This window comes from Gymnoscopelus braueri (genome assembly GCF_963280865.1).
Source record: "Gymnoscopelus braueri genome assembly, chromosome: 1".
NCBI lineage: Eukaryota > Metazoa > Chordata > Actinopteri > Myctophiformes > Myctophidae > Gymnoscopelus > Gymnoscopelus braueri.
The window spans coordinates 60,935,508-60,947,478 of record NC_137603.1 but is presented as its reverse complement, the minus strand read 5'-3'; the positions used below and the strand labels follow the sequence as shown (position 1 = coordinate 60,947,478).

At 43.3% G+C, this 11,971-nt stretch overlaps 1 protein-coding gene across 1 annotated transcript in view; it reads left to right on the top strand.

Moving 5' to 3' along the window:
• LOC308087316 (uncharacterized protein) overlaps nucleotides 1-9,115 on the top strand; it is a 44,532-nt gene extending 35,417 nt beyond the window's left edge. The window contains exons 2-8 of the mRNA XM_080431092.1: nucleotides 3,410-3,625; nucleotides 4,409-4,633; nucleotides 5,604-5,708; nucleotides 6,998-7,204; nucleotides 7,493-7,635; nucleotides 7,853-7,965; nucleotides 8,062-9,115. Of these exons, the coding sequence (XP_080287218.1) occupies nucleotides 3,410-3,625; nucleotides 4,409-4,633; nucleotides 5,604-5,708; nucleotides 6,998-7,204; nucleotides 7,493-7,635; nucleotides 7,853-7,965; nucleotides 8,062-8,188 (1,136 nt within the window). The 3' untranslated portion in view covers nucleotides 8,189-9,115. The remainder of the gene's footprint in view (nucleotides 1-3,409; nucleotides 3,626-4,408; nucleotides 4,634-5,603; nucleotides 5,709-6,997; nucleotides 7,205-7,492; nucleotides 7,636-7,852; nucleotides 7,966-8,061) is intronic.
• The last annotated feature ends 2,856 nt before the right edge of the window (nucleotides 9,116-11,971 follow it).

The window sequence follows — 11,971 nt, the reverse complement described above, 5'->3', positions numbered from 1 at the left end:
TACTAAAGTGCTACTATAGATTTAGATAACAGGAAACACTCTGTTATGCTGCAGGAAGCACACTGCAGGCTTTACTTGACCACAGTCAGAAACACTCTGCTGCTGTAGAACCAATCTACAGGCTTATATAGTACACTACCATATGCTGCTTGTAACACAAAGCAGTCTTATCGGTTTACATTCCTAGTAGGCACAGACTCTCATAACAAAGCTTGTAATGTCACAATCTGGTGGTGTGGTGAGGACCCAAATGCAGACAGCCAGGCAGAATAATGTTCAATACCCAAGAATGGGATTTTGAGGCAGGGAAAGGGGCAGAAAACCCCCTGGAGCATTCTTCCACTGCCGAACAGGAACGCCAGCCTTGGGACATAGAAACTGAGTCCAAACGGCAGGGGAAAGGGGCTAAAACCCCCCTGAGCTTTCTTCCACTGCCAATGGGAGACAGGATCTGAATGGGAAAAAAAGTGGGGGGGGAAAGTGGCCAGCAAGGGCTCTGGCACGCCTTGCAAGGGACATCATGACGGCGCTCAACGTGGAGCAGAGGGCACATGTTGGTCAGTCAGGGAGGACAACCAGGACATCAGGGAAGACAGCCAGCCAGGGCTCCGGCACGGAACATCCTCCAGACGCATCGACGCGGAGCATAGGGCACAAGCTGGTCGCCAGGGCAGGAGGGCAGGCAGGGGTCTCCAGGCTAGAGGAAGGCCAAGGTGTGGGGGTGTCGTCCGCTGGGTCCAGTCTGGTCGGATCATCCTGTCACGATCTCAGTTTGGCATCCCACACTCTGCACCAAATTGTTGTGATTTCGGTTGACCATACATATGGTCCCTAAGAGTCTCCATCTATAAGGGTGGTGGTGAGTGAAGGTTTCTGTTGAGAGGCACGTGCAGAGAACCAGTTGACACCAGGCAGTATCACACGACAAGCTCTCTTGAGTTTAATACACACACAGAGAATATATATAGTATTGCACAGTGGATACATGACGTGATCGGAAGATATGGAACAAGGACAGGAACAGAATAGATAGAAATAGAACATACATCTTGTATCATTGTGCACAGACGTCAGTTTCTCTGATAAAGTAGTTGATGGTCATCGTATCACGGATAACAATATGCTTACGTAGATGCACGTGCATGCTGAGTCAAGCAGATGAAAGTCATAAATCATGACAGGCAGACAGACAAGTAGTCGTATTTCAGTGACATCACTGTCTTTACGAGCGCCGAGCGTCGACTTTGAACAGGGGAATTCTCATCCCAATCCCGACTGACTTTGTTCATGTCTATATTTTGAACATCTCATAGGCTTATATTAATTTTCTAACAACCGTGGAGCTCCGACGGTACATGAAAATTTTAAACCTGTGTGTTTACTGCTGTTGTATTAACTTGCCTGAATGTAAGTTGGGGAAATAACCCAACTAAATGGAGGAGTGACATATCCTGACATTTTCAACTACTTATTGAATTCTCCAGGATAGTATCTATACTACAATCCGCAAACTGGCTGAAAGAAATGGGACAAAATCAGGGCAAAACAGGAAAAAAATAGGGGAAAAAAACACAAAAGCACTGCGCATGTGTATGCACCGCTGTTGCCAGATCGTGCGCGAGCAACAAGCAACCAGCTTCATGAAAAAACACAAAGCTGCGCACTGCGCATGCGTCGACGCACTTTCTCTAACCAATTTACACACACTTCACGCTTACAACACCTGGACATGGCAACGTCGCTCATCGTTCTGTGATTGACAGCAAAAGTTGGCCAATCAGGTGGCGAGTTCGAGTGAGCCCGAATGGCTCCGAGTGCAGCCTGAAAAAAGACGAACGGCAGCCATTGTTGGTTGTGCGAGTCAGGGTGCGAGTGCCTTCACTTCTTATTTTCGCTTATTAAACGCTCTCAAACTTCTTCTTTGAGGCACGGAATTCACTTATAACATATCGTTTGGATAGAATTTAGTTGTTTCACTTCATATGTGTGGTCAATTAATCATGACAGAGCCTATTTAAAAATAAAAATTCAGAGAACCGGCAGGGGCGAACAGTCACACGCATGTATCCGAATAAGTCAACCTATTATGGGGATGGCCATCTCAAAAGTCCCGTTGCGTCATGGCTGTCCCCCCCGCCCCACCCCCACCACACACACACACACACACACACACGCACACACACAGGGAGAGAGAGGGAGGGTGGGAGAGAGAGAATAGTCAGCCAAACAGCGAGACAGAATTTTCGCTGACGCAGAGACAGAGAGACAGAGAGGGAGAGAGAGAGAGAGGAAGAGAGGGAGGGAGGGAAAGACAAAATAAGCGAGCCCTCGCTTATTTTTGCGAGGACGTAATTTGTTTGTCATTGTGGTGAATGTTTGCTGCTGATGTTTGTTGTGTGAAGCTTAATGTCAGAGTGTTTGTGTTGGAGCGCCTCAGTGCGGCTGCTGAGTTCATGTGCAACATCTTGCATGCGTGGCTGTGGGTGGCTTCACAGTTTTCCTTCACCGTGTCTGTAGGTCACGGCCTGTGACTCGGTCTCCAGGGACCCCTAAGGGGTCCCATGATTTTGTACCCCCAAACGACATTTTCTTTGGCGGGGTTAGGGGGGGGGGTACTAGAATTCTGCCCACGTAGCGGGCAGAACTTCTAGTTACTATACAAATAGTCTTGCAAGATGCAGTTTAGATAATTGTACAAAAATAAATAGCCTATAAAAATGATACATGAGAGACACAAACATATCTAGGTATTAAAAACCTCAAGGGATGCGTCCGTGATGTATATACCATGCGACCACTTAAACTTTAGATTTCAGATGCTAGAACTTTTGACACACTGATGGAGTATAATATAGTATATTGTGGGTAGTATATCGAGATAACAGATATGGGACATTAAAAAGGATAAATCAAACAAATGGGAGAGTTTATTAGAACACAAAAAAATCGCTACAGCCTCAGTAGTTAACCAGTGAAATTACGGTATTTTACAATGCCTCTCGTAGAGATTGAATTGAGAGCTGCAGTTCTCGGACCTCGAGTAGCGGCGCTGTTTCAAAAGTGGGCGTGAAATTTGTAGTCCCCGTGTGTCTCTATTGGGGAGACAATGAGTTTCAATGAGCGAAGACTGGCCAGTCAGAGCGCTTCCTCTCTGGACATGCTTGCAGAGACTATTGGGTATAATGAAGTCAAAGATGTTGGCTGCCCTGTTATTTGTGACCACTGATTACCCCAAACTACATAGTGCTGCTTTAATGACATCTGTGTTTCAGGCATGGTCAGCTGTCCTCCATAAATATAGTTCCCATCAGTAGTTTTGATAATAATAATAATAATAATAATAATAATAATAATAATAATAATAATAATAATAATAAAAGCCTTTTTCATTTTTTTGCCTTGTCTGCAGTTATTTATGCCAGTCCAGTCTTGACAAAGAAGGTGAGACAGAGAGATGGAGACAGGGGACAGACGAGGGACACTGACTACAGTGGACAGCTGGAGGAGGTGAGAGGAGAGGAGGAGGAGACAGTGGTGGACATCTACGATAACGTCAGAATCAGTGAGTTTGTCTCTGGGTCACAGGAGGACATAATGGACGATGCAGCAGGAACACATATTCAGGGTACGTTTGACAGTGTTGTGAATCGTTGTGTAATTTCTCTGTTTCAAGGTGTTATTTTGATGAAGCTAATCACATGTTTCTCAACCTTTTTGATTTCAAGGACCCCTAGTTTGATGTGTGTTAGGGCAGTGGTTCTCAACCTGTGGGCCGGGGCCCCCAGGGGGATCCCCAGATGATTTTGGGCGGGTCCCCAGATGACAGTAGTGATGATTTAAGGACTTTTAAAACCTTTTCAATACCCAAAAACAAAAAAAGAAGAAAGAATTGAAATTAAATTAAAAAAGACCGTTACTGCATCAATAGTAATCAACAAACTATACTATGAAAACTGGTCAAACATTGGCCAAATTGTCACATAATATAAGAGGCAAAAAAAAGCTTGTAGATCGGCTATTTTCACTATATTTATTGTGGCACGAGTCAACCCTCCTGCCTCAAATATCAAGTGCTTGTCATGCAGGGTTGGGGGTCCCCAGTTCAAATATAATTTTGTGGGGTCGCGTCCTGAAAGGTTGAGAAGCACTGTGTTAGGCCACAGACCCCCTTTTTTCCTCTGGGACCCCAATCTGCACTTTAGAATCCTTAGTGTTAATTTACTGTGAGAGTGTACAAATAAAGCCAAATGTAAGGGTCCATTTGGCTCCATTTGTACACTCTAACAGTTACAGAGCACTAAGGGTCCATCGGACCCAACGTTGAGAACCAGTGAGCTAATCAAGACAGGAGAGGAAAAAAATAGGTACTATTTTCCAAGCCTCTCATCATCATAAGATGTCTTTACAGATATTTATGCCAGTCCAGCATTGACAAGGAAGGCGAGACAGAGAGATGCAGACAGGGGACAGACGGGGGACACTGAGGACAGTGGACAGCTGGAGGAGGTGAGAGGAGAGATGGAGGAGAGAGAGGTGGACATCTACGGGAGCATGGCTGATGTCAGACGCAGTGACGTGGTCCCTGGACCACAGGAGGACATGAGGGACAACACAGCAAGAAGACACTCTCAGGGTGAGTTTTACAACGTGTCTTGGCAATTTCTCTGTTTCAAAGTGGGAAAACAGTTTATTATACAAAAAGAATACAAAAAGAAGCCACAAAGGAGACTCTTTGTGTCTCCTACCGGAACCGCTGCTGATCATCAAATTGTCATTTTGGGGGTGATCTATCCCTTTAACAAGTGTGGATTATATCCTTCCGTGTCATTCCTTTGATGTGTAAAAGTATGTGTAGAGATACTGTTATAATAATGTTCTGTAAAAAGTGGCATCAAACACGCTGTAGAGTCCAGCTGTGTACAAGCTCACACACAGAGGCAGAAAGAGAGAGATATTTATTCCGCAACCCGATCTCCAGAGGAAACGTTCTCTTTGAACGTTTTTGAAGTTTTTGAAATTCCGTGAATAGACACGGAAAAACCCGAAATTCCGTGCATAGCCGCCTCGCATCTCCCCCATTGTGACTAAACCATGACGGAGGCGTGCAGTCACAGGTGAACTGTCACCCCGTGAAGGACCACCGAGGGAGCTAAGGCGACCGAGTTGCCGTCCTGAACGGTGTGACGTTCGCCTGTGCCTACTCAGCGCCGTTTGAGTTATGTACCGATAGGCACAGAATCGTAAATTTTGTTGTGGACTTTTTGATGGGGACTGCTTGCGACTGGTTACGCCCACCGTGGGACTCGCCGTACATATGCACGCAATTTCGGGGTTTCTAGGCGACTATCCACGGAATGAAGTGCACTGGATCCGTGCAATGTTACGGAGATCTCTGGAGATCAGGCTGATATTCCGATATCGATCACCACCATCATTGTCGTTATAGTTGTGGTGTGGACACTGCCTTCCATTCAGTCAGAATTATTTTTTAACACAACATATTCATAGTTATTGTTATTGTTGTCATGCTTGGTGTGAACAGCCCTTTAGTCTTGTTTTAGTCTCAGTGGCTGCACACCTAGTAGCTGTATTTTCCATTGCAGGACAGAGCTCTAAACCAGTGAGAAGGTCTTTCAAAGCTGTTGCTGTGTGTCTGATGGTGCTGTGTCTCATGCAGATGGGTGGGATCATAGGCCTGGTCATGCACTGTGAGTATTCCATTCTAGGGATGTTAACAATTAATCTATAATCAATTCATTGCCGTTAAGAATTTCCTGGATTAAATCTATCGATTTTCAATTAATTTAAATCACAAATGTTTTTGAAAAAAAAAGAAGTTTTTGATGTATTTATTTTTTTGGGGGGCAGGGGGGGGCTAGTGAAAGTTACAGGTATGGTGTGTGTGATATCAAACATAATATAGTAAGTTTTCAGGTATGTGACAACATTTAAGCTAATCAGGAGAGAGCACTGAAAATGCATTTTCTGTTTAATAAAGAGCTGGAGAGACATGGGAGACTCCTTTTACTGAACAAACACTCTATAGCAATGAGCTAACCAGCTGATGCTCATTAATGTTATATGTTGGCAAGTTTCTGCACTCATTTTCGGTTTCGGACAAGAATTTTCCTTTTGGCCCAGCTTATCAATTAATCGATTAATCGATCGATAAGGTTATCAACTATCAATTAATGAATTAATCGATAATTTGCATCGCTATTCCATTCACAACACTAACACATCACTCACTCAGGTCATTTGTTGTTGTGGAAGCAGGTTGGTGGGGGTGTAGCGTGGGTGGCAACCTACTTTTGAACTGCAATGAGAGCTATAGGATGCCAGTCATTTTAAACCAGTTACCTACCAGCTATTTTTCAGTACTGGAATTACTGTAGCAGATTAGAAACAGGAGGGTACTCTCTGAGAGAGATTTGTTGTAATTTGTATGGGGGTTCGTTTTTGTTTGAAATAAAATCTGTCTTAATTCTCAAATTCCTAATTGAGGCCTAATTAATGGTCTTATTCTTAATTCTCTGATGTAATTATCATCGTCTCTACCACCAAGTTTTTCTTTGTGTATCAATGCTGGCATCTGCAAAGTAGAATAGCGAAAAACAGAGAGTTGCCAAAACAGTTACAGAAGTTATTTGAGTTGAGCTCACAGGAGGAGGACCACAAGAATATATGATGTACTGATTGGTAGGATATTATTTGATGATTTTAATGGTAGAAAGGGGCAGGTATAAATAAGATTTAGATTTAACTGCTCCTTTTCATTTATGGTATATGTAAAAAAAGAAAAAGAAATTAAATATTAATTTGATCATGTAAACCATAATTGAAATAAATAAAATGAAATGAAATGAATACAGAAAGTGGAGTCAAAATGTTATGCATGTTCATTTGTAAAGAATAATAACACGTTTTCTTTCTCTAAGCTAATAACTTCACTTTATCATGATCAGTAGCAACAACAGTGTTTATCATCCCATTACAGATAATTCAGCCATTAACCCACCACTGACCAACCTGACCCAGGAGAGAGACCTACTGAACAACCCGACCTTGACCCTGGCCAGATGCAAAAATGTGATATTGGAGAGAGACCAACTACTGAACAACCTGACCTTGACCCTGACCAGATACAACAACATGACCCTGCTGTTACAAAGTGTAGTAAACCAGCTGAAGGGAGAGATCGCAGGTGAGAGAGGTTATACAACTTTTTGAAGGAATATTAATTAGTGTATTATTATTGATATTTACATCATTGTCAGGTATATAGTTCTAAAAAAGGATTTGAGTAAACATTTATCATGGCTTATCAAAATATTTTGAGTTGTAAACCTAAAACCATATGTTATTCTTCTAACTTTACTCAGCTCATTTCTTACTCAGGTTTAGTATTTGACTGTTATCATATCATTAATGTGTTAGAACTGATGATCTGTTTATTGAAAATCCATCAGTAAAACTCTTTTTTGATGTTTAGACAAGTCGTGTTCCAGTGGATGGCAGAAGTCTGGAGACGTCTTTTATTACATCTCTACTGAACAGAAAACCTGGGAGGAAAGTAGACTACATTGTCAGACGATGGAAGCACGTCTGGTGGTCATTGACAGTCAAGATAAACAGGTGTGTGTGTGTGTGTGTGTGTGTGTGTGTGTGTGTGTGTGTGTGTGTGTGTGTGTGTGTGCGTGTGCGTGTGTGTGCGTGTGCGTGTGCGTGTGTGTGTGTGCGTGTGCGTGTGCGTGTGTGCGTGTGCGTGTGCGTGTGCGTGTGCGTGTGTGTGTGTATGTGGGGTGGGTGACAAGTTTATATTAAATCAATAAAACAATGTACAAATCATCAGGATTTCTTCAGTGGACTGAAGTGTTGGAAGGGAGCATCACACACCTGGATTGGACTGGAAAAGAACTATTGGGACACATGGAAATGGGTGGATGGAACAACACTGAGAACAGGGTGAGACATTTTACAAGTTCTTTTTAAAGTAATTCTATCAAAGTCACTGTACATGAGAGTAACTGAGTGGATGTGATTAAAATGTTTATTCTGCAGCTACTGGTCTGCTGGATATCCTGTTGACCAAGCGGGCTGGCGTTGTGCTTACTACTGGCCTGCAGATGGAACGTGGAGAAATATGCAATGTTCCCAGACAAACTCCTGGATCTGTGAGAAGACATAATTATTCATCTTAAAGCTGCAATCTGTAACTCATATGTCCTACCTGGGATTCAAACCCAGGTCATCCCTGTGAGAGCCCTCATTTCTATCACTCATCAAGAGCCAGTCCCTGATTGGCCAGGGGAGATATTGTGCTTATGAGCTTCAGCAGTTATTACTTGTCCACCAGTAGGTGTCCAACCTTACATCAGGGTCTACATTTCTCAATGGAAGAGTAGGGAGAGTGGTTCAAATAACCTTTATTCATTAAAACAAAAATAGTTCCAGATTGCAGCTTTAATATCACTGATGAAACTGCATGTTAGTATTCTACTTTGTGAAGTTAAACAGTAATAATTAGTAATGGAACTGAGAAAAACGCAAACATTTTATTGTACAGAAGTACAAACTGTATACATAATCACATTAACCATTAACCATTATTTAATGGTTTGTGTTGTAATCCATTTTGCTTTAAAGACACAGTTACAGTAGATACAGTTTCTGTCATGCAATTCAATGGTAAAGATTTGCTGGAGCACTTCTCTTCCCAGCGCCCAAGCATTGCTCTTCAGTTCTCTCAGCATCCAATGCTTTTTGCAGAGCGCCCTGGAGAGGAGCAAATAACAAATGAACATAATAACCAAACAAGGAAAGAAGTATTTAGTAAAAAGACAAATATTGATACATCGGAACATTTCCGGCAGTTTTTTTTGCTATTTTTGCCCTGAACTAGAGTCAAGATGTGCTTGTATTTTAATGCATTTTTATGAATTCCTTGAGTCAAAATTGTATGGAAAAAATGTTCATTTGTATCTGTATGTTGTATACTTCTAAAGTTTTGCTATTTGCTATTGTTTCCATTTTGGGGTTTGGGTAGGATTTTTGTAAGATTAGGGTTTAAAATGAACCCCATGGGACATTATTTCACCCTGTTACCTGTCATAAACACTTAAAGGACAACTTTAAGCATGTAATTAGCATGTAATTAAAGTAAATAAAAGATGAGCTTTCTATAGTTTTAGCAATTTTCGTGGGACATTTTCTCTTGTGAGACATATTTAGCATAAATATGTCTATATACTGTAGGTGTTCTGCCCTCACTGCTTTGACAGGCGCAGTTAGGCAGAAAGATAACTCCGGACAAGGGTATCAGGTGTTAACTCTCTTTACTCAAAATCCAGGAGTAAAACTGCAATACAATTACAACAAAAACATCATCAATTGGATTCAAGTATAGCATACAGTAAATGAACATTACTTTGATATACGTAATCATAAACATACAAATAATACTCACAGACAATGCTTTGTCAAACAAGAAAAACAGAGAGGACATCTGTCTGCCCTTCAAACACCAAACTGAAACTGGTATGTTGCACTGCTAATCATAAATCTAGCACACCTTGAGCAGGAACTTAATTACAAATATCAAACACCTGTCCTAAAATAAAGGCACCCTCCCAGTAAATTCAGAAAACAGTACCACCCACTGGCGGACATCAGTCACAGCCAGCACACTCCCCGCCTGACATCACTAACATGTCAGAGTTACATTTTCTTCCCATTGTCCTCGTTATCAGTGTTTGGCAGGAGTAGTACAGTTTCTGTTATGGGTCTCAAGAAAGTCTTGCATGTTCCATCAAGAATGGGGAAGGTTTTGGCCACTACACCCCTCGGCCAGCAATTCCGCTTGGCCTGACAGTCCTTCAACGGGACGAGGTCCCCTTCTTGTAGGTTAGGCCTATCTGAGTGCCACTTCCTGCGGCTTCGTAGAGTAGAGAGGTACTTGTTCTTCCAACGATGCCAGAAGACATTGGAGAGGTTTTGCACCTGCCTCCACTGGCGCTTGAACAGGTCACCTTCATCAAAATTGACATGCGGTATTGATGGCGCTCCAACCTTCTGGGTCAGGATGGTAGCCGGTGTCAGAATGAGAGGGAAGTTTGGGTCGGCAGATACAGGAATGAGAGGTCGCTTCTTCAACGTGCGACAGACTGAGGTGAGGCGTTGACTGGCTTGCTGTTTGTTAATGGGGAGGCGTGGTCTTGGGGAGCGGAAAGGCAGTGGAGCCATCCAGCTGTTTGTGTCATCCTGATAGCTCTCCTTCTCCATTATCTGCAGGACTTTTTGTTCTTCTATGGCGTTTTCATCTGCACTTGTGCCTTGGAAGACTGTTTCCCCCATGACATCAACCTCAGTCAGCCGGTTTGGTTGACCAAGAACGGGAGAGTTAATCTTATGTTGACCTTGGCAGCTGAAACGTTCTTTTACCTGGAAGTTGTTTTGGCATGGAAGGAAGTAGCTCGGTCGCTCATTCTCCAAGATGTTTGTCTTGAGAACATTCACATGGCCAGGTTTGTGACCCCCTTCAAAACAGATGTCACCCAAAATAACCCATCCCAGAGCTAACCTCTGTGCGAATGGAGCATTTGGAGGCCCGTTCCGCAGCTCGAGCACTTGGGGTGGTTGAGAAGCACGCTCGTAGGCCTGGGATGGCTGAGAGGCACGCTCGTAGCCCTGGGGTGGTTGAGAAGCACGCTCGTAGGCCTGGGATGGCTGAGAGGCACTCTCGTAGGCCTGGGAAGGCTGAGAGGCACGCTCCCCGCCCTGGGATGGCTGAGAGGCACGCTCCCCGCCCTGGGATTGCTGGGGGATATCCTTGTAGCCCTGATATGGCAGAGAGACCTCCCTGTAGCCCTGAGATGGCTGGAGAACTCCCACATTGTTGTGGTGATTAACTGAGATATCGGCTCTATCTCTAGGTTCAGACATGTCAACTTCCTGTTTGAGTTGATAAAATGTGGTACCTGGTGGCACCTCATTAGGCTCATCTGGCATGAACTTGTCATGTCGTAAGGATTGATCTTTCACATACTCACTGGTGCGTTGTAAGGGGTTCGATTTCTGAGAGAGGTAGCGACTCTTGCGCTTTTCCTCCACTTTGTTAGCTGCAGCCTCATATACGTTGGCTTCAGCATCGGCCGCCTCTGCGTCACATTGCTGATGAAGCGCTGCAATGGTGGCCTCCAGTCTCGTTCCCTCCACTTTGAGCTCTGCTTGCCTGACTCTCATTAGAATTTCCCTTTCAGCAAATATGGCCTTTGTTCGTGCTGCCTCTGCTTTTGCCCGTGCATTGACTGCCATTGCATTTGCTGCCGAGGCCGTACTAGAGTGCCTTGATGATTTAGAGTTCTTGGATGAACTTGATTTGTGAGTGTGGACTGACTTAACCTCATCATCCTGTGACTGAGGCATGTTCAGGTACTAGATTAAGGCTGACGTGTATATCCTCTTAGATTAGTTGCTGTAGACGTCTCTGTCTTTTTACTGTTCTGCCCTCACTGCTTTGACAGGCGCAGTTAGGCAGAAAGATAACTCCGGACAAGGGTATCAGGTGTTAACTCTCTTTACTCAAAATCCAGGAGTAAAACTGCAATACAATTACAACAAAAACGTCATCAATTGGATTCAAGTATAGCATAAATGAACATTACTTTGATATACGTAATCATAAACATACAAATAATACTCACAGACAATGCTTTGTCAAACAAGAAAAACAGAGAGGACATCTGTCTGCCCTTCAAACACCAAACTGAAACTGGTATGTTGCACTGCTAATCATAAATCTAGCACACCTTGAGCAGGAACTTAATTACAAATCTCAAACACCTGTCCTAAAATAAAGGCACCCTCCCAGTAACTTCAGAAAACAGTCCCACCCACTGGCGGACATCAGTCACAGCCAGCACAGTAGGCTAAATATATCCTTTTTTACACAATAAAAAAGGTCCCATGGTCT